At 42.1% G+C, this 23,074-nt stretch overlaps 1 protein-coding gene across 9 annotated transcripts in view; it reads right to left on the bottom strand.

The window, feature by feature from the left end:
• EMSY (EMSY transcriptional repressor, BRCA2 interacting) overlaps nt 1-23,074 on the bottom strand; it is a 142,292-nt gene that overhangs the window by 86,153 nt on the left and 33,065 nt on the right. For 3 of the 9 annotated variants that reach the window (XM_072794693.1, XM_072794695.1, XM_072794694.1), the window contains exon 2: nt 2,223-2,331. In XM_072794693.1, the coding sequence (XP_072650794.1) occupies nt 2,223-2,331 (109 nt within the window). Of the gene's footprint in view, nt 1-2,222; nt 2,332-3,159; nt 3,184-4,069; nt 4,431-23,074 lie in introns of those variants that run through there. The other 6 variants (XM_072794696.1, XM_072794698.1, XM_072794699.1 and 3 more) reach the window with 6 other exon arrangements.

Below are 23,074 nucleotides of genomic sequence, written 5' to 3'. Positions count from 1 at the left end.
CACTATACAAAGTCCTCAACCCATCCATTAAAAAAAAAAAAAAAAAAAAAAAAAAATCAGCACTTCATTTATACTATAGTACATGAAGCATGAAGTCGCATGCTGGAGTTGTAGCTCCGGAATGGTTTTTAAAAAATAAGTTAGGGGAAAGGCAGGATAGAAGGAGGAAAGCATTTATCTATCACTGGTATGTTCATTATATTGTTAAAAAAAAGAGTCTTTATACTCATGTAAAATGTAAATGTTTAGCATTTTTGTTAAATGATTTATAACTATTTTTAAAAGAACAAATTTAATTCTTAAAATATTTTAAATTAATCCTTAAAGACAGTACTTTCTCTAAACTTTGGACCTAAAACCAGTGTTTGAAGGCAATTCAAAAGTTTCATTGTTATGATAATGAGCCAACGGGTGGGGAGGAAGTCCTTCTGCAAATCACTATCAAGGCTCACCTCCCAAAGTGAAGGGTCATAGAAGATGACATTACCCTGTAGGAAGGCTGTTTTCTTTTGTATAGAAACAGCTCTCTAGCAACATTATCCACACAGCTCTGGCTAAAGTGAAGGATAAATTTAGACTTAAAGGTTACCAATTTTATATTTAAAGGTAATCTCTTGACTCAAGGTCCCAAAAGCCCAGAAATTCTAATCCAATCTACTGTAGCTGCGATCTGTTCATTTGCAATTATTTTAGCTATGAAGTAAATAACAGTCCAACTTTAAAAATGGTAGCTAGAAAGCTATAGCAATTTCATGTAAGTGTGTAGAAAATCATCCTTGAATTAGTACTAAAAGTTTGGATATAAGATTAAAGGAAAAAAATAATAATGGAGGGATTGTCCAAAAAAGCTCTCTAAACATCCTACAATACAATGGTAAGAAATAGTTTAAAATAAAATCCTCCTAGTGGCCTGAGGGGAAATAAAAAGGGTAAATGTTACTAGCAGACAGGACCAACGCAGCTACAGCAGCTACACTTCAGATTTACAGAAAAGAATTCCCAACCAGGATTTCCTTTGAAGATTCACCTGCAAATAAATAAATGTCTGAAAGTAACTGCTCTAAAAACACTATACCCTCTGATGTCAAGTACTGCAGTAGACCCTTTTTATATACAATTAATCCACATGACAAACTTATGAGGCAGATATTATTATGCATCTTTTACAAAAGTGACAATAGATTTAAGAAGATTAAATACACTGTCCTTGATCTTGTGGGTCATGAGTGACAAGACCAAGACCCCAGGTCCCTCTGAATTCAACGCCCACACTTTCCCCTCCAAAATCATAAATATTCCAATAATTCATATCGACTTCCAAAACATTTAGTGTTCTTTTTCAAACTATTTTTTCCTTTACTGAGCACCCTCTATGTGCTAGCCTGGAACTATAGTGATAAAGAAGACAGCAAGGTCCTTCTTGGATCTTATAGTCTAAAGTATTAGATCTCAACCAAAGTTCCTCATTTGAACCACAGAATATAAAACATGACTTCAGTAACTCTCTCAATTTTCCCAAGAATAGACAAAACTATTCCCATCCTATATGCATAAAAAGAAGTTAGTTCATTACATACAATGGATTAGGCCTAGCATTAGTGCTTAATTCTCTCCCTTAAAGTACAAGTTGAGAAAGGTTGCTCTAAAGGAAAAGAAGCTCAAAATAATTAATTATAAACATAAAGCGTGTTTTATTACTGATAGTAAATACAATTCAGGAAAGTCAACATAGTTAATATTTACTTAGAATTCAGAAACAGTATTTAATTCATACATACATTCATGAAGGCTAAAAGTATGTTAAAGTGAGACTGGAATCATATTTCCTGGGTTACAATCCTGACTCCATGAACTACTATCAGCAGCACCTTGGGTTCTAAGCTTCAGTTTTGTCATCTGTAAAACGGAAAACACACAAAAAACCCCTACCTTTCCCATTTGAGTGACGATTAAATAAGATATTGAATGAAAAGAACTCAGAATAGCCCAATACCCCTCAAGAACTCTTAGCTACTATTTTTATAACTATGGTCCATGCACCTACTAAGTACAAAGCACTATGCAAGGCACTAGGGAAATAACAAGGAGTACGATAGGAAGTACACCTCTAAATAATTTCTAGTGCAGCATGAGATATAACATCCAGGCAAACAGCCATGACAAAAACAAAAATGGAAAAGTTATCACAGAAAGGCATAAAACATAAAAAATGCAAACCGTACCCAATTTTCTAAGAATCCTTTTGCATTCATCCCTGCTGAGATCCAAAAGGGTTGGCCACACAACAGGCATTGCTGCTTCTTTTTGGTAGCCCCAAAGAGCTTGTCTTCCCTACCAAAACAAAATGAAACAAAAATCAAATTACCAAAGTACATTAAAAATGCCACTTACCTGGAGATCTACACACTAAGAAGTAAAACCAGTAAAAATATCTCACAATTCTATTTCACCACCTCACTTTTCAACTTCTGACAAAGGAAGAACTAAACAACCATTCCAGAACTTATTATTCCAGCACAGGATAGTGGAAAGGGCACAGGCTTTAGAGTTAGACACCTCCAGTTTCTAGTTTCAGCTTTCAACTCGCTGGCTGGGTGATCCTGGAAAAGTGGCCTATCTGAGCAAAAATTTTCCACACCTGTAAAACAGAGGTATTATCATCCAATCTGTTATAAGGCTTATAGAAAAGTATTTGAAGTTCTTATAGTGGCTGGCAGGTTGTTTAAAAAATAGGTGCTATTCCCTGTGTGACCTGCGCCAAGGTACTTCATTTGCGTCAGCTCTCTCACTTAGAAGTTACAAGAGGTAAAATATATAAAGTTCCTAGCGCGTTAGATGGACTAATGGAACCTAACAAAAAACTTTCTTCTCAAGTCTTAAAACAATGAACGATGAATTTACACCCTGTAGTCACTAAACAATCATTTACCAAAAGTTTAGATGTCAGGAACTTACTTCGTACTGGGAATTGGTCTAGAGGATGAAAAGACAACAGCGCTGGGCGCTTGCACAATACCTGCTTAGCACACAGTAGATCCACCGTAAATATTTGTTAAGTAGATGAATGAAGACAGAGAAGAGTGAGTAAAGTGAATGAGTGAGTGAGCGAGTGAATGAATGAATGAATGAATGAACGAACGAACGAATGAGGGAGCTCACTGTCTAGTCGAGGAGTCAGGCAGCGAACCGTAATCACTGCTATATCCCGCGGCAGGCACTGGAGCTGCTAACTCGGAGCCCGGAGCTGATCCCCCCCTCCTCCGACTTCCCATAGTCCTCTCAGCTACGGACCAACCCAGAGCTCGGAGAACTGGACTGCGCGCCCCGGCCAGCAGGATGACATAAAGAGAAGGGGTGGGGAGGAGGAGGAAGGGGCAGAGCCAAAGGAATCCGCTCCCTCCACAGCCAGTCCCCGCCTCCCGACAGGATCTCGGAGGCGGCCGGCGACCGCCCGAAGCGAGCACCACGTCACGGCATCCCGACGCGTCCCCGCCAGCGCACCCCACCGCGGGGCCGCGGCGCCCCGGGAATCCGGGCGGCAGCAGCGGGAGCCCGCTCCGGAGCCGGGAGCTCGGGTAATCCTGCCCCCGCTCAAGTGTCAAGGAGGCAAGCCCGCCCCGCCCCCTCCCCAAACACGCACTCTCCAGCAGCACCACAACAAGAGCAGCCCGCCCACCCTCCTCACCCGCGCCCCTCGGCGCCGACCCCGATGTCAAGCCCCCTACCCAAGCCCGGCAGGGCCAGCAGCCGGTGTCAGGGGCCCCGGCCGGCATCAGCGCCCCACTCCCCCCTCAGCCGAGAGGGCAACGGAGAGAAAGTAGGCGCGCGGACAGCCAGGCAGAGGACCGAGACTCGCCGGGAGGCTCCCGGAGCCGGACCCCCAGGATCCCAGCGCCAGGCCTTCCAGAGTCCCCCTCAGCACACCTCAGGGAGCCCCACGATCCCGTTAGGAGACAACGGAGGATGGGGCTGGGCGTCCCAACCCGGGGGACCAAATGCTTAGCCCGGCGGTCCTCCAGCCTGGCTAACCTGCCAGCGCTTCCCAGCGCCTTGTCTGAGAGTCACCCACCTGCCCGGCCTTTCGGGGCTCATCTAAAAGGCTCCTCCGCCAAGACTAGGGAACACCAGGAATTGGGTTTGTTTGCGGTGCCTCAGAAGGGGCAAGATGGCGACAGGCATCAGGGCGCAGGCGCAGCCGCGCGCTGCCAGTCGGGAGGTGTAGTTCGCCTTTCCCGCCTTTCGGAGAACAGACTCCAGAAGGCCTCCATTCTCCCGGTCCCCCTTTTCCTCCGCGTTTTGAAAGGAAAGAGGAGATATCGCGGGAGGTGCTGGGAGTTGTGGTCCGAACCCAAGCTCCCTCCTCTTTCGCTCTCGGTGTGCTGTCGCAGGCGCAAGGAAGGCCGGGATTGTAGTTTCCTAGGCTTCTCCTCCATACCCTCCTCTCAGGCTTTGCGCGCCTCTCCTCCGGCTGCCGTCTCCCAACCAATCGGCTGCGCTCTCTGCTACGTGTGGCGTCACACGTAGAGGCCAAAATGGCGTCGGTAGCTGGAGCTGACGCTTTGCGGCGACCTTTACCCTGAGAGGAGGTTAGGGACGGTAGAAAAGCAGCTTTGTCCCTGAAGTGCAGTTGAGGATTAGGATCGGATTCCTCAGAGTCATGGGAGCAATTGTCAGCGGCCTCCAGCCTCCACCAGGCGCAACTCAAGGAGAGAGAATCCACACTGCAGGAACCGACTTAGCGGACGTCGCAATTGGCGAACCCAGTCTGAGGGTAGCGGAGATGCCAGTGGAGAAGGCGAACCCGAGCGTTCTCCGCTTCGGGTTTCTCCACGTGTGAAGTGGGGATGATAGTGGTATCTCGTGCTTTAGCTGCCAAAGGCCAGAGGAGAAGGTATTTATTAGAGGCCCTGCGACGTGGTAGGTTCCCCCTTCAGCCTTTGTTCTTACTGAATCACAGAACAAATGTGTGAAGAAGGTATTGCCCCTGTTTTACATACGAGAAAAGGGGCCATAAAATCGAAGCCAGCGTTCGGTATTGTGGAAGAATCAATCCAAGTTTTGTGATTGCCCTTCCTCTTAAATTGTGTACTTTTGGAAATATCGGATCTGGTTTTAAAAAAAAAAAAAAAAACGCCCAAGTAAAGGAGGGTTTTTACTATGCTTTCTGATAACAAAATTTTCATGTAAAATGGGGTTAATACTACCCTATAGTGATGTTGTGATACACAACGTAGAAAAACGTTATTTGTAAATTGTGGACCACTGTGCAAACGTCTGAGACTGGTCATATTCTTGAATGGAGCTATAGATTAGAAAGAGAAAATAAATAACAGCATGTAAGTTTATTACCATTTGCCCATTAGCTTAAAAAATACTCTGTTGAGGTCCTAGAAAATTGTTACTGTTGAAACCCAAGCCTGCACCTTCGGAAAGTCATGAAGTGGGACAGTTAACCCCAGGCCCTTGTCTCCCTCTTTGATCTTAACAATGCATTCTCTTAATCTATTTCCCACTAAATTTAGGTGCCACCTGTTTTCAGGTCAATTAGTTAACTTTTGGAAAGATGGTAAAAGAAAATTTAACAGAAGATTTTGTAGTTTAACGTACATTTTTTTATTTGAGCTTCACAGCATCTGAGTGAAGTAGGTATGATTTAGATATATTCCCCACCCCCTCCCTGCCAACTCACACACACTATGAACGTGGAAAACACAAATTGAAGAACTCACCCAGTTTCACAAAGCTAGGAATTGAAGGGAGCTGGACTTTATAACCCCAGGTCTTGTAGCTTCCAAGTGTCTTCCTCTACAACAGATGTCAAGGTGACAGGCAATGGAGTAGAAATGGAAAGACAAGCTGCTTATAAAACTGACCCTGAACATAAAAGGTAGTATGTAAGTCAAGAATTATAGCTTACTCTGCTTACCTGGAGCCAAGTATTATAAGCATCTCACATATTAATTCATTCAGTCCTTAAAATTTTATGAGGTAGAAACTTATTATGTCTAATTAAAAATGAGAAAACCAAGGCATGGGAAGGAGGTTAAATAGCTTGCCTAGAGTCACACATTATAAATAAATGGTAAAGCCAGGACTTAAACCTAAGCAGCTTGATGCTCTAGACCAGTGGTTCTCAAACTTTCATATTCATTAGGAACTGAGGATCTTGTTAAAAATGCAAATTTTGATTGAGTACATCGGAGTCGGACCTAAAATTCTGTATTTCTAAAAAGCTCTCGGGCAGCCTGGGTAGCTCAGTGGTTTAGCGCCTTCAGCCCAGGGCGTGATCCTGAAGACCCGGGATTGAGTCCCATGTCAGGCTCCCTGCGTAGAGCCTGCTTCTCCCTCTGCCTGTGTCTCTGCCTCTCTCTCTCTCTCTCTGTATCTCTCATGAATAAATAAATAAATCTTTAAAAAAAAAAAACAAAAACTTTACTCTCAAGAACTTCTCCTACCCTTGACCTTCCCTCTAGCATAAGACTCCTGCCTCTACTTCTACACATTTTATGACAGAATTCAGAACATTTAGGTTTTGGTCATTTGTTCAAAAATCTTCCTGACTAGACAAAGCTCTTTAAGGAGAGGTCTTTACACTCCAGTGACTAGTACATAAAAATAATAGTTAACACTCATCGAGGGCTTTCTCTATTCCAGGTGCTGCTTTATACATTACTGTGCTTAATCTCCACAATAGCTTTATGAGATATACTATTCCCATTTTATGGATGGAGAAACTGAGGCACAGAGAGATTAGGTAGTTTACCTAAGGTAACAAGCTACTGAGTATCAGTGCCATGATTTTAGGTAAGGCACTTTGAGTCCAGGAAACGTGTGATAAATGAGAGCCATCTTCCACTTTCAAAAAAGAAAACCTAAGACTTACTGTCCTACTAGACATAAGTATAACTGCCTATACTCTGGAAAAATGTATTGGAGTATGATATTTGTCTCAAACTTTATTCCTCTATTGACCAACCAGGTTAAGCAGGTTTCTGGAAACAGACTTCTTCAAGATGCTTACCATCCACCATTCTAATTTTGTGGTGCTGTGTTGTAGAAGGTGAATTTCACAATTATCATGAAAACATCTGTTAAATTCCCTATAATATTGTACAGGTAGGAAAGTCAAGATGGATAATACCTTAGATATTCATTTTCAACATGAAAAAACAGATCTAAAGACGTCAAATGAATTAACTGGAATCATACGGGAACTTCACGACAGGACTGGGACTGGCAACCAGCCCTTTTGATTTACAGGCTGCTCTTTCCACTGTACCACACTGCCCTTAGATTCTTACCTTCGGAAAGTTGTATTACCACAATGGTATAGCCAAGGTATGTACTAAAAATGAGAATAGCAAAACCAAAAAAATAAATTAGTAATATAAGTAGAATATAAAATAATAGATCAAGATAAGTAGATTTGGGGGACAGAAAAGAAAGAAGGAAAATAAACGGGGGGAGGGGAACTGGCAATTACATATCAAGATTTCATAGAAGATCCAAAATGCTTTGAACAATCTGGAATAGCTTCAGAAAGGAGATGAAATATCTGGACACTGCCTTGTCAACTGTGATAACTCCTTTCCCTCACTACCCATTAAATTCTGTAGTTTCTTGCTTCCTGAATAGCCAGCCCCATTGTTTCAGTGGGCTGATGATGAGGCCTTGTCACCTGTGTGGAGCTGACCTTTTCCCCAACCCTCTTCCTCCAATAGAACTTTTCTACACTCCTTGCCTCGTACATCTACCGTACTTCCACTGCTGTGAGGGTGAGCTTTCTAAAATACAAAGCTCACAATGCCAGTAACCTGCATAAAACTTTTCAGTGGTTCCCAGTTGCCAACAGAATAAAGTTCCGACTTTTTTACAAGCAAACTCATGACAACACAAAGAAATTTCCTTCCCATATCTAATATTTTCCCAGAGCACTGCCAGCACTTCTTTATCTTGCCTAAAATCCGATATTGTTCTAAAGTAAACTGCTTCACTTGAAGCCCTTTCTAATGAAGTTCTGTCTCCATCTTCTGTATCTTGAACCAGAAGTAAAGGCTGACATTCTCTTCACCTTGTTAACTACAACTTCCAGACCAGCTGCCTCTGCATTGAGGCTTTTACTATCAAGCTATGCAAACTCCATTCCAACTTCATTCCATCTCTCTGGGGATGATGGGATCTTAGAAGCTTTTTAACTGCCTGCTATCATTAGTTTATGTTGTATCCCCTCTGCCTTTGTCCTCAACAAAAAGGTAAAACAAAACAAAACGTTCCCCCAGCACTGCCCTTCTACCACCCATTTCTTTGATCATATCCTGTACTTTGTTCTCCAGAACTGTTCCACCTCTGAAATCAGTAACCAAGGTATTCCACCTTCTAAACAAGACCTCCTTTTATTCCAGTATTTTTTTTACTCCTTTATCCTCACCAAACCTGTTCTTCAACTTCAGTGAAATCTGTAGTTTATAGTCTACCGGTCCCAGGTTTATTCCCCTCCTCCAGCTTTACTCTCTTCCCTTTCTAAGTTGGGCCCTGTGATCATTTATTTCAAACTCAGTCTCATTGGCAGTTCAGCCATCTCTGTCCTTCCATAAAGACCCTAAAACAGCCCTCAACCTTGGATCAGTTCCTCTCCTACATCCCTTCCCATGTTGATATAGCTATTAGTTAAGTATTGGTGCATAATAAATTATCCCAAACCTTGGCTTAAAACAATAATAACGGTTTGTTTTGTCTTTTTTTTTTTTTTTTTTTTTTCATTTCATACAGGTTTTGCAGTTTCTAATTGGAATCAAGTTAGCTGGGTGCTTCTGGTTAGGAATCTAAGTGGTTACAGGCATGATGTCAGCTGGGGCAGCTGTCATCTGAAGACCAACTAGGGCTAAAGGATTGGCTTACCAGGTAGTTCCTTCACATGATTGGCACCTTAGCAAGGGAAGAGGTCTGTTTCTTAGTGGACCTCTCTATAATGCTGCTTGAGCATCCTCACAACATGGTAGGTGGCTCCCTTAAAGAGAGTGAGGGGTTAGAGCAGTTGTGCCTGCCCATTTGTGTGTGGACAAAAATTAGGTTTTAGGGATTTGTACAAAGCAGCAAATCTAGAACAACTTGATGGAAGTAAGCTGAAATAATACTAAGTAGCATTTATAAAAAGAGCACCTTGTGTGCATTACCTCATTTAAACCTCCCAACATTCCCATGAGATAGTAATCATTATCCATTTCATAGCTGAGGAAACCAGGACCTTGAGAGAAAAGTAATTTGTACAATGTCAGCTATCACTACAAGACTTACCAAGAACACACAAATATTACAGAGTTCTGGTTATCTGTGGTTGCATAACAAACCATTCTGTAACTTAAACAATTTATTTCACTCCCAAATCTTCATTTTGATAAGGCTTAGTGGAGACAGTTCATCTCCACTCCTTTGGCATCTACTGGGGCAGCTTGACACCTAAGATCTAGAATCACTTGAGGTCTCATTCATATGACCAGCAATAGATGTAGCCTGGAATCTTTGTTGGGATTATCAGAAGAACCATCTGTATGTGGCATCTGCATGTGGCCTAGGCTTCCTTGCAACATGTGGCCAAATTCCAAGAGCAAGTGACTGAAAAGAAAGTGACAAAAGAAAACAATGGAAATTTTTATGATAAAAAATTTTATTTTTGACTTTATAGAAGTCAAAATTGAATGATTCTGTGGAAGTCACATCATTATTTCTGCCATACTCTTGGAACAGTCAAGCCTACCCAGGCTCAAGGGGAAGGTAAATAGATTCCATTTCCTAATGGAAGAGTGGTAGAGTTTCGAAAGAACACCTAGAACCAGAAATACTGTTGTGGCCATTTTTTAAAAACCTCATCTGCCATAGTCAGCCCTCTGTTCACAACAGTTTATATCCTCACATGCAAAACACACTCATTCCTCCCCTGCCCACTCCAGGCCCCAAAGTCTCTTCATATTGCCACAGCAGCATTGGGTTGTTAAGAGGCTAAGTGGTTGCAGTCCTACTGTGAGATTCCTTTTATATATAAAGTTCAAAAGCAACTTTATTTTATGAAACAACTAAGTTTTATGAACTAAGCAACTAAGTTTTCTAAAAGAAGTCTGAATAGTAAATAACTTTAGAGGAGCAACTACTTGGATAGAACATGTAGGAACCACGGAACTATGAATGTTCTATATCCTGATCTGGGGAGAGGCTATATGAATAAATATGCCTAGGTAAAAGTTTTTCAAGATTACATATCCTTCATGTAGTTTATACCTCAGTAAAATTAAAATTACTATAATGGTAATATGTGTCATTACACATCTGTCAAAACCTGTAGAATGTACACTACCAGGAGTGAACACTTAGGTAACCTATGAACTTTGGTTGGTAATGACACCTCAGTGTAGGTTCATCAATTGTAACAAAGGTACTACTCTGTGTGGGATGTTGATAGGGAAATTATGGCGGGGGAGGGTGAGTGGAGGGGCCAGGGTAGGGCTGAAGGTGTGTTAGGACTTTTTACACAGTTTCACTGTGAACCTAAAAGTGCTCTCAAAAATAAAGTTTATTACTTAATAAAAACATAAGTAAAAAAGATTTTTTTAAAAAGATTTTATTTGATAGCACAAGCAGGGGGAGCAAGAGAAGGAGAGAAGGGAACCCGATTCAGGGCTCGATCCCAGGACCCTGGGATCATGACCTGAGCCAGAGGCAGACGCTTAACCAACTAAGCCACCCAGACACCCCCGGAAAAAAACAACTAAAAGTGTGTGTCGAATGAAAGAATGGATAGATAAAATGTTTAAGGGACAGTGAAAACGTTTGGTTCACTTTACTTAAAACTAAGTCTTAGAGTAGTTCTGGCTATAGGTATTATTGAATCTAGAGTATCTCCAGCCCTCAGCTTTCTCTTCTATTGTGTTGGCTTCATTCTCAGGTTCCATGTGTTGAATCTTAGTGGTTCCAGGCTTTTATCCTCCCTGCTTGTAGCCTCAGCAGAAAATCACATGCCATCTCTTCCAACAATCTTAAAAGTCTTGGTCTGTTGCTGTTGATTCCATCCTGGTCACATGCCCACCCTTAAAATATGGCCAGGGAAATGTAATGCCCTGACTTGCCAGGCGTTATCCACATGTTAATCTCTGGAAAGAAGAAGCTGGGTGATAGTTATTTCAAAGTACATGAAGTAGGGTGGGGGTGGGCTTGGTTTCCCTTAGGAAAAATAGGGTACTACACAGCAAAATCACAGATGCTTACTAAAATAAGGCAGAGCACTGTGTGAGTCATAAAAGTGTTCATACCCTTTGATACAAGATTACCATTTGTGGGAATAATCCAAAATATGAGAAAAGTTATATTTACAGAGATTTTAATTGCAATGCTATCAAAAAATTGACAACCTAATTATCTTACAATAGAAGAGTACTTGTATATCCCACTTATCTACTCAGTATGTGGTCATTTAAAATGAAAATTACAGGGATCCCTGGGTGGCGCAGCGGTTTGGCGCCTGCCTTTGACCCAGGGCGCGATCCTGGAGACCCGGGATCGAATCCCACGTCAGGCTCCCAGTGCATGGAGCCTGCTTCTCCCTCTGCCTGTGTCTCTGCCTCTCTCTCTCTCTCTCTCTCTCTGTGACTATCATAAATAAATAAAAATTTTTAAAAAAGATTAAAAAAAATAAAATGAAAATTACAAATAGTTAATATCAAGAAATATGCTTATGATAAGTGGAAAAAGCATGTACTTACATGTATATACATATACTTATGTAAAAAGACACATGTAAATACGAAAAAAATGGAAGAAAACATGCCAAACAATAACTTATTAGAGTGTAGTACTATGGTTGATTCTTTTTCCTTTATTTTTCAAGTTTCCTCTTAGGTCATTTATGTCATTGTTAGGATTTAATAACGGATTTTGTAAAATTTCTTAGCCTCTTAATAGGAATACCCCATTCTCCTAAATACTATGGAGTAGAACCAAAATAAAGAAACTGCTACCTCAGTTTACTAATGATTCTGATTAAGGTCATAGACCCTTAGAGTAGAAACCTCAGAGATACTCAGTTTAATGCCCCATTTTACAGAAGAGATACCAGACCCAGACAAAGTAACTTACATAAAGTCACATAGGAACCAAGGACAGGTCTCGTGATTTTCAAGCCAACATTTCCTACACTGATTGAACCAATCAGTAAAGATACAGATTTTTGTGAGATTGTCTGTTTTCCTGAAAACAGATCCTCAAGTTCAAGTTGATATCTGGCCTTACATTATTAATTCAAAGTAAAGGAGCAATTACCACTTTTTGGGAAAGTTATGTTCTTTAAAAGGATGTTAGAAACTAATATCAGGGCCTTTTAGGTCCTTGCCTTGCGGATCCTTGCACATCTTTTTTTGGAAGCAACTCAGTCAACGAATAACTGAGGAAGTCCAGATCTGACTAAATTAAATGGACCAATGTCCATACTTTTGGGTATCAACCTCTTCATTTATTCATTGAATGAGTGTTGGGCCCCATGCCAGGCCTTGGAGATAGGAAGATATGAAGATGAGTAAGATAACATGGTTATCATCCTAGAGCTCACAGTTGAATGGGGAGGTTGGACACCTGCAGATAGATCTGTATATCATAGAAGAACACGAAAAGACAGAATGTTCATAAAGGTGTTTAGGAAGTGCTGTAGGGTCAGGGAGAAAAATATTTTATGTTTTCATCACAGAAGGCTTCATAGCAGAGGTAGCATTTGGGTTGGGCCTCTTGAGTGGGCAGGATTTTACCAGGCAGAGAAGAAGGAGAGAGTATCAAGAGTACCACAGCAGAGGAAATAAGAAGCAAAGATTGGAAGCTTAAAGGGACACACAGAATGGCAACATCAAGGAGTAAAATGAAGGATGCTGGACTCTTAGTGGTCCTCAACTGGAAGTACTTAGCCTAATTTAGGGAGCTCTATCAAATTTCCGAAGATTGTAATATATACCTTTGGCTAAAAAACCTTAGATGGCTCCTGAGACCTTGTGAATACCCTCAAGGTTTTTTGGTCTGTGATTACCACAGTAATGAGAGAGCACCAGACTGAGTAACACAAGTTACTGCCATTTAATCCTTATTCGAACCCAAGTGGCAAAAATACTGTCTGTGCTCTGGATGGTGTTTGACACTGATTAATGACTTGATCATTTGAAAACCAAAGGGAATTGCAAATGAAAATAGAAATAAAGACATAATATCACATATTGAATTTTCTCTAGTACGTATTTTTGAAAAAAGAATTTCAGGTTCACCCAAATGCTAAGGCGCCTCAGGTGAGGAGCTGTTGATAATCAGTAATTATCCAAGGTGAGATCCAAGATATTTCATAAAGATGGAAATAATAAGCCTGTCGGAAATGGAAATCAGCTATCATGGAGGAGGGGGCTATAAATCCAAACATAATATCCAACTTGTCTTCACCTCAGAGAGTTTCCAGCTGTTTATGACGTTTTGCGGTGATTTGCCAGAGATGAAATGCATTTTTTTAAAACTATACTCCAGCCAGATGAGCAAAAGGCTTGGGAACCATATTCTCTTTCAAGAAGTGTTGAAGTCTGTGAAGTCTGCAGAGAAATGGTACAAGGTGTCCACTTTCTTGTCAGTTCCAATGAAGATCTTTTCCTTGCAACCCTAGGATTGATCATTATTTTCTAAGGGAGCTCGTGGAAGAGCAGATGAAGTCTCTCAGGTTGAAAGGATACTTGCTGAGACGCTATGAGCTTTAAACTTGTCACGTCAAGGCCAGTAGTTCAAATCCAAGCCTTGCTAAAGGCAAAGGTAATAAAGGAACGCTGCTTATGGAAAGCCTGGGGAATGTATTTGTTGAGAAATTGTGGGAAAGAAATGGTCCAAATAATACTGCTGTAGGATGTGCCCACACACACACACACACACACACACACACACACACCTAAGCTGGAGCATACAAGGCCGTCTCCAATCATCTTACCAGACTGATTGGAGACTTTCAAGAACAGAGATTGAGTTCCGAATCTCTAGTACTATTGAGTGAACTAACTACTGGATGACATGTGGAACCTGAAAAGACAGTGGTATGGGCATGTGGAAGTGTCTTTCCACAGTCACTCCAGATGGCCTAAGCTTCTCCAGACAAACCTTGCACCTTCATGTCCTGCTCTGAGACTGTTCTCCCATCCTTCCTTTGGAATGCTTTTATGCCATCCCTTCTTGCACCCTCTGGCCTTTTGAAGCCTATTAAAATCTTCTTTCTTTACAGTCCATCTCAAATGTCTTTTGAAAATAATTCAGCCACAGATCAGAGCAAGGAATGTTCTTGGAAGTCAAATAAATCTGGGTTTGAATCCCACTTCTACCTCTTTCAAGTTCTTGAGCAAGTTACCTCAGTTCTTTGTACCTCAGTTTTTTCCAGATGAGTTTTGGAAAAGGTTAATGTAATAACATAAGTACAGTCTTAGCTCAGTGAGCAGCACAGGATAGGTAATCAGAGACTATTAGCCCTCTCCCCTCCTTACCCTTCTCCCATGAAACCCAGGTCTGTGCTATTTTTTTAGGATTTTATTTATTCATGAGAGACAGACAGGCAGAGACATAGGCAGAGGGAGAAGCAGGCTCCCTGCAGGGGGCCTGATGCAGCATTCAAACCCAGGACTCTGGAATCACAACCTGAGCCAAAGGCAGACACTCCACCACTGAGCCACCCAGGTGCCCTCAGGTCTGTGCTTAAAATATGTTGTTTCCCAGGGCACCTGGGTGGCTTAGTCGGTTGGGCAGCTGACACTTGGTTTTGGCCCAGGTCATGATCTTAGGGTCATGGGATCCAGCCCATGTCAGGCGCACTGAGTGTGGAGTCTGTTTATCCTTCTCCCTCCCCCTTTACCCCCTTTTCTCTCTCTAAAATAAATAAATAACATCTTTTAAAAAAATGTTGCTTCCCTCTGCCTATACATTCTGTAACACTTCTTTCCCCCTTCCCACCACCAGTTATATACTCAGATATAATTGCTCCCTCCTCTGTTCCATAGTGCTTTGCTCATGTCTCTTTTCTAGCACTTATTATAGGTTGACTTGTGCTATAACTTGTGTTTCCCTCCCACTTTGGCTGAAAACACCTCAGCAATATTTCCAGCAATTAGCAGAGGGACTAGTTTAGGGCAGACATTCCATAAATGGTTGTCTAATTGAAACAACATTTAACCCAGCTTTCCAGGAGGCAAAGTGAGCATGTAACATGTCTTCTCCCAACAAGTGCTGAATGGTCTAAGTAGCAAGGAGGAAATTCCCCTGCAATTAAGTGGTTCAAAGTTGATTGCTGTCTGTCTTCCACTTCCAGATGTCTTTGTTTCTCCCACTTCCAACCCAGCCAGGCCAGAAGAGCATTCCCCTAAGGGTAACCCAATATATCTTTGTTGGCTGATTTGATTAGAGTGTGAAATACTTCCTTTGGAGAAAATCCACAGGAGTGAAGTTTTTCTCTGTTTTTGCAAGGGACAAAAGTGAGGGAGAGAGAGGGGAATTGAAGCCAAAGGAAAATCTCTTATACCCCTGGAGATGAAGAACACACAGCCAACACAACAGATAATGTCCTGGGTTAGACTTTCAGAGCCTGAGCCATAAGTGACTCCATACCCTTGCATTAATCTTAGGGAACGAATGAAAGAAGCAAGAACAAAAAACAACAGAAATCTCTTCCCCAGAAACTATTCTATGCAATGATATTTGTATCAATGAAGAACCAGAAGCAACCTAAAAATTCAACAAAGTTTACTGAACTTCTAAGTGCAGGGGCATTAGAGTTACGGAGATACTGGTAAAGCTACACTTCTAAACTTAATCTATTCTTCTCTCCAATCAATTATTTTCATCTTTGGGAAAAGCGCAGTATTTAGTCAGCATTCAGCTAAGGAAGTAGAATTGCTATGAGTTGTGGGATAAGGGATTTATTATAGAAATTAGGATTTATACAATTGTGGGAGGGCCTGAAAGGGGGGCAGTTAGGGGAGTCAACAACCAGTCAATTCCTAAATCAGGCACACCCAGCTGGCAGGGTGGCTGTGAAGGGGAAGCTGACAGAGAAGTCTACAGGAGAGAGCTGTGGTCCACAGCCAGGGTCTGGTGGTGAGCTTAGAGTTTCTATTGACAAGCAGAGTTAGCAGTTAGGAAGAGTTGGGTGTGGAGTGGAGGATAGTGAAGACAAGCTGGAACTTGCTGGAATCTCCACATCTGTCCATGACTTCAGTGATCAATGGCTGCTGATTTATTTCTGCTTCCCAGATCTCAACTATCTTTTTAAACCAACTGTAACCTAAAGCCATGCAGTTTGCCGTGTAACCAAGCCGGCACATGTAAATTTCCCCATCATCATAAAGTCATTTCTGTCTTCTCCCAATTTCTACAATGGAAAAATAATGGGCTTTTAAGTCTGACAGGCCTGAGTTTTTCTTTCTTCTTTCTTTCTTTCTTTCTTTCTTTCTTTCTTTCTTTCTTTCTTTCTTTCTTTCTTTCTTTCTTTCTTCTTTCTTTTCTTCTTTTCTTTCTTTCTTTCTTTCTTTCTTTTTCTTTCTTTCTTTCTTTCTTTCTTTCTTTCTTTCTTTCTTTCTTTCTTTCTTTCTTTCTTTCTTTCTTATTTTACTCATGAGAGACACACAGAGAGAGAGGCAGAGAGAGGCAGAGACAAAGGCAGAGGGAGAAGCAGGCTCCATGCAGGGAGCCCGACATGGGACTTGATTCCAGGTCCCCAGGATCACACCCTTGGTTGAAGGCAGCGCTAAACCGCTGAGCCACCCAGGCTGCCCCAGGCCTGGGTTCTAATCCTGACTCTGCCCTCTCCCCTAAATGTATGACATCAGGTAACTTACCATTTCCAGACCTTAATGGATCAGGAATCCTTCTCCTGTGTTACTGTAGAGCCCCCTGTGCTTATCTCAGTTGTAGCAACTACTTTGTTTTCTTGTCATTATCTACTTATGTGTCTGTCCATTTCCTGCACCAGACTTAAGCACAGGGATTATATCTGATTCTGCTCTATAGTTAGGGTGTCTAATGGTGCCTGACACAGAATAAGATACTCAATAAATGCTGGTTGAGGATGAATCCTTGAAATGGAGAAGAGAAACTCACCAGACTATCAAACTAACAACAGTGGAGCCCAATACTAAGATATTAAGGCAGTGAGACACTCCACTGTCCCTATCACATTCAGTGACCTCTATAAACAGGCTCCAGACACCCTGACTTCATCCATAGCTTCTATCTTAAATCAGTCCACTTACCAACCTGTTTTAATCATCCTGAATCTTGGCTCTTGGGCTTGTCTTATGTTTATCACCTACTACCACCTCTTGGACCTATCACTTTAAATGTTCAGGCCCCTGGCTTTCTGTCTTTTTGAATTTTTAATTTCCCCTTTGATTAAACTACTTTCCTTTTCTGGGCATATTTCCCACCATCCTACCTGAGGTTCTCAGGTCAGAGACCATGAAAGTTCCTGATCTTGGGGAGTTCTCCAGCTGGTGAAAAACAGACAAGGAAACCGGCAATTCTAGGACAGGGTGGTAAGAGGTCTGCTGAGGTATGTTCAGGGTACTGTGGGAGCATAGAAAGAATGAAGAGCACCTAATCTTACAAAGAGAAGGAAGTATACATTGATCCGAGTCTTGAGAAATTGCTTAAGAGATTCCCAGGTAGAGAAAGGGAGGGACATGTATTGAAGACAGAACCCAGCAATGCAGAGGTGTGAAGAAAGGAGAGACAGGGTCTGGGAGGCTACAGGTGCACTGATATGGTAGGAAAAGCATGTAAGCACAATTGAGAAGTGGAGGGAGAGGAACCAACATTGTAAAATTGGGAGATTTCACATGAAATTCTAGATTTCCAGTGTCTATTAAAAAAATCAGAAGAGGGCAGCCCGGGTGGCTCAGTGGTTTCGGCCCAGGGCCTGATCCTGGAGGCCTGGGATCAAGTTCCATGTCAGGCTCCCTGCATGGAGCCTGCTTCTCCCTCTGCCTGTGTCTCTGCCTCTCTCTCTGCCTCTCTCTCTGTGTGTGTCTCTCATGAATAAATAAATAAAATCTTAAAAAAAAAAAATCAGAAGATCTGGCCATACTGGGCTCTCACTCTCATATGAGCTGAGAGTTGTTCATCCTTATTAGATGCCATGCATGCTTTGTTTTATTTCGTTGTTGTTTTTTAAAGAGTGGATATTTTAGGGACCTGATTAGCTTAGTCGGTAGAACATGTAACTCTTGGTCTCAGGGTTATAGGTTCAAGCCCCACACTGGGTATAGAGATTGCTTAAAAAATAAATCATTTTTTAAAAGTTTACTTTTTAAAAAGTAACTCTAGGCCCAATGTGGAGGTTGAACCCACAACCCGGAGATCAAGAATTGCATGTGCTACCAACTGAGCCAGCCAAGGACCCCACCATATGTGCTTTGTAACTGGCTTGTCTCCACCACACTATTTGGTTATCATACTTGCACTCTTGGCTCTGTGAAAAGTGGGGGAAGTGGAGTTTAGACACAAGAGCCAGGCATTCCAAAAATTGGGATTAGCATGTTTCTTGTGGAAGTGAAGTAACAAATGTATCTGAGGACTGCAACTTTCACTTAAACTCAGTCCTCTTCACTGATTTATTAGTTACCTACAAGGTTTGCTACATAGAATGATGACTTCATGGGGCCCTTGTACTTTTCATAAAACCTTGCCCTGTTTCACAGACCATCAAGAAGGAATGTGCCAATAGTGTTGGTCTTAAAGAGGGTGTTGTAGGAGACATGTACATATCTGGCTAGAGCTTGTCAAAGAGACGCCAGTGCTGACTCTCAGAGCCTCAAATAGGTGATGAATCAAGTAGAAAGAAATTGAGGGGACTCAGAAAAAAGTTTGTCTATGGTCCAAAAGCAGCTAATGGCAGGAGTTCTCTGCAGCCAGTGACAACATGGAGGAAATGCAGTGCAACTCTCCCTTCCAGGTCCAGAGCCAAAAGACTAAGGTGCTTCCAATAATCATGCAGAACTGGCCCAGCTTCTTAGAGGGTTACTTTAGAACTCCCCCCCACCCCCACCCCCACCCTGCCTTGGTCCTCACATTCTACGTAACTGCACGGCACTCCCATGTAGGTACAGCCTCTAGCCTTCTGAGAACCTGGAACTCCTGCTCTGAGTTCTGAGCTCCTTGCAGCTGGCTGAGTGAGAAGAGACTGCCTTAGGCTCCTTTGGGGCCTCTTGTTTTCAGTGATGATTTTCTGTAGCTCGGCTCTGGCAGTCTTACCTTGTCTCCCTGTGTAACTGATCCCCATCCTCTGGCTCTGTCAGCACCTCTGCTGTGTACACCATGACATGTGTGAGTTTCAAGCCAGGCAGGAACCCTCAGAGTGAGGTGTGAGTTTCTTTGCAAGCCATTGAAGCTGCCTTTTTGTACTATGCCAGACATTTGGGCTCTGCTAGTTGGCAAGCAGTGCCTTCATGAGGTGGTCAGGGAGAAGGGATTCCCAGAGTCTTCAAATTGAACTCTCCATTCCCATCTTTTCCCACATAAATTCTGCTCGTACCTGCTGCATTAATTAATATATATTGAAGCATAATGCTAAATATGTTATACTTCTGATAAAAAGCTTTCATTGGCGCCTCATTTCCCATCAAATTCAAACCAAGTCACCTGCCCTGGCATTTTGGACCTTTCCCAGGAAGACCTCAAATGCTTTTTCTGGGCCTCTCTCCCACTAGAAACTCCAAATACTCCAGTCAGAATGATACTTGCCATTCTCTGCAGACATGGAGTTGTCTTGCCTTGGTTCTTCTCTTCCTTCCTCCCTGATCATTTCCACCTGTCCAAAGCCTACCCATTCTACAGATCTCGTCTCAAGGCCACCTTCCATGTTCCTAATGGCTCCAGTCGCATGTCACCTCTTCTTGCTTGAAGTTCCTGCCACCCATTGTGCTTTTCTTGTTAAACTCCAGGCATAGTCTCTTCATTTTAATTATATGCCTCAGCCTTCTTGCTAGACTGAGATTAGATGTGAGGGATCATGTATGTTCCTCTATATCACCATGTCCTAGGCAGGGCCTAGTACATGTGATATGCTCAGAAGTACTTCTTTGAATTGTGTTCCTCCTTCCCACCATATTTTTTTTTTTTTTTTTGTAGATTCAAAAAAGAGCTTCCTGATACCTCTCATGGAATCCTAGACCTTTCAGCAAAGGAATAGATCTTAGCTGTCATTTTGTCCAGCCCTGCATTTGGTGATAGGAATCTCTTCTTGACATCCTTGCCAGAGGCTAGTGCCAAGCAATTTTCCATTGGTGCAGTTGAAAAAGTAATTAGGTCCATTCAGGTGGAACTAAATACCTAGGGCAAGAGAGGAATTTCATGTACAGAAGCACCAGTTGTGTCTCATTGGGGAGCCAGGCTGTCCATTTCAACAGATGTTCTCAAGCCCCAATGGCAAGAAAGGTCCAGTCCACTGGTAACAAGGGGACCCAGGTCGAGCCAACTCATGAGTCTGTACCCTTCTCACTTGCAATCACCCTGCCCTACATCCTGTGGCTGCCCCTACTCATTCTAATGAGGGCCATCATATTTTAAATGCCATACATTATGGAGTCAAGTTTCTGAGAATTTCTTTCCAGAAACTGGAAGGCTATGTACTGTGGAGGAAAAGCATGGCCTTTGGAGCCAGCCAGACCAGATTCTGTTTTCATTGTCTTGTTTGTTTGTTTGTTTAGGATTTGATTTATTTATTCAGGAGACAGAGAGAGAGAGAGAGAGAGGGAGAGAGGCAGAGACACAGGAGAGGGAGAAGCAGGCTCCATGCAGGGAGCCTGATGTGAGACTGGATCCCTGGTCTCCAGGATCAGGCCCCAGGCTGAAGGCGGCGCTAAACCACTAAACCACCGGGGCTGCCCCATTGTCTTGTTTAATATGACCTAATTAAGAACTCTGGCTCTGGAGTTATAACCAGGTTCAAATACTATTCTGCCATTTCCTATCTCTGTGACTTGAGATAAATTACCCAACTTCTCTATGAGTTCACTTTCTTATATGTAAAATAGGGACAATAACACCATTCACATTGATTTTGGTGACAATTAAGTGGCAAAGTACATGGGTATCAGCTAGAATGTCTTCAGCTGCAAATAACAAATAAGAATTCAAAATGTTGAAATAATAAGGAAAATTTATTATCTCATGTAACAAGAAGTCCAGAAGTAGGGAAGCTTCAGGATTGGTTCATTCAGTAAGTATCTAAATTTATTCTATCTTTATACTCTTCTAACCAACCTTAGTTTGTAGGCTCTCCTAAGTTAGATTTCCTTATAGTCATAAGATGACTGCCACAGTTCCAGGCATCACATCCAGACACTATAATATGCAACAGAGAGGGTCATCTCTTTTGTATTTATTAAAAGTAGGGCAGCCCAGGTGGCTCAGCGGTTTAGTGCCGCCTTCAGCCCAGGGTGTGATGCTGGAGACCCGGGATCCAGTCCCACGTCGGGCTCCCTGAATGAGGCCTGCTTCTCCCTCTGTCTGTGTCTCTGCCTCTCTTTCTCTCTGTGTCTCTCATGAATAAATAAATAAAATTAAAAAAAAAAAAAAAAAAAGCAGGCTCCATGCCCAAGGTGGAGGCCAGTGCAGAGCTTGAACTCACATTCTGAGATCAAGATCTGAGCAGAGATCAAGAGTTGGTCATTTAACTGAGCCACTCAGGCACCCCTTTTTCATGTTTTTTTAAGAGTGAGAAAACATTTCCCTTGTCTCTCCCCTCAAAGTCTTTACATATGCTACTTTCTCACTGGTGGCCCTCCCATATCTTTGGCTGGAGCTGAGTCGCAAGCCCAGCTCCATAAGCCTGCTGGAGCTGGTAATCACAGACAAGAGGGAATAGATCACAACGATTGGCTTGCACAGTCACATTGGAGATAGAGACCCTTTTCATGAAGGATGGATATCTGAACAAAATTAGGATTCTGTGAGCAGAAAGATGGGATGGTTGCTGGGTGGGTAACCAACAGTCTACTGCAACTTGGAATCTGGCACATGGTAAGCATTAAATATATGTTAGCTATTGTTATTAATTCTTACTGTGTGAACTTACTCAAATCATGTATCTCCTAGAGCCTCAATTCCTCATCTGTAAAATGGGAATAGGATTATCTCATTTGTTGGCCAGTTATACAATTAAATGAGGTGACATATGTAAAGCCTTAGGTGCTTAGTAATAGATGACTATTTATTATAATTGTATATAATTATTGCCAGAGTACTGGGCAGCAGTCTGAGGTCTCCAACAAAGAGCAGAGATTCCTAGGGTTAACCTCAGTCCGAAAAGGCCAAAAGCATGAGTACTAGAAGCAGTTAATATTTAATGTTCCATACTTGTGGTTATGAATATCAATCTGTGATCCTAAACTGTCACAGATTCGGAATGGTTGCCCCCGTCCAATAATTCCTTGGTTTCAAGAAACCTAGTAATCAACGATTCCTGCTAAAGTGCCCACTCTCTTGGTGCTCTTGCCCTTAGAGGGCACTAAGGCAATCCTGCCTTCCCTACTACAAGGATTTGATGGCCTAGAACCAACAATTCATCCAAAAGTAGATGTCACTTCTTGGCCTTTGAGTCCTCAACTTAGGATGGGAGATTGATGGTCAGGAACCATCTATAGTCTCCTTTGCATCTCCACACCACCTAGGACTATAGCTTTGTCGGATCCAGGTTCCCATCCCAGCTCTACCACTTACTAGCAGTGTGACCTTAGGCAAATCTCTTTATCTCTCTTGGAATATCATTTTCCTCACCTATAAAATAGAGATGATAATATATCTGTTTCATAGAGTTTTGGTAAGGGTTTAATTAGATGATAGCTATGTACAATGGTAAATGGTGGCTGTGTTCCTGTAGTTACTCAACAACTATTTGCCAATTGATTATAGAAGGTGAATTTGTGCACACAGCACTTCAAGACACTGTTAATTAACATAGATCCAAAGCTTACACTTTTACAAATTAAGTTTTCCCAGTAGAGGTAGAAATTAGCCGTATCCTAATTTTTACACATGA

This window comes from Canis lupus, chromosome 23 (genome assembly GCF_048164855.1).
Source record: "Canis lupus baileyi chromosome 23, mCanLup2.hap1, whole genome shotgun sequence".
Classification (NCBI taxonomy): Eukaryota; Metazoa; Chordata; class Mammalia; order Carnivora; family Canidae; genus Canis; species Canis lupus.
This window is presented reverse-complemented; position numbering and strand designations above follow the sequence as displayed.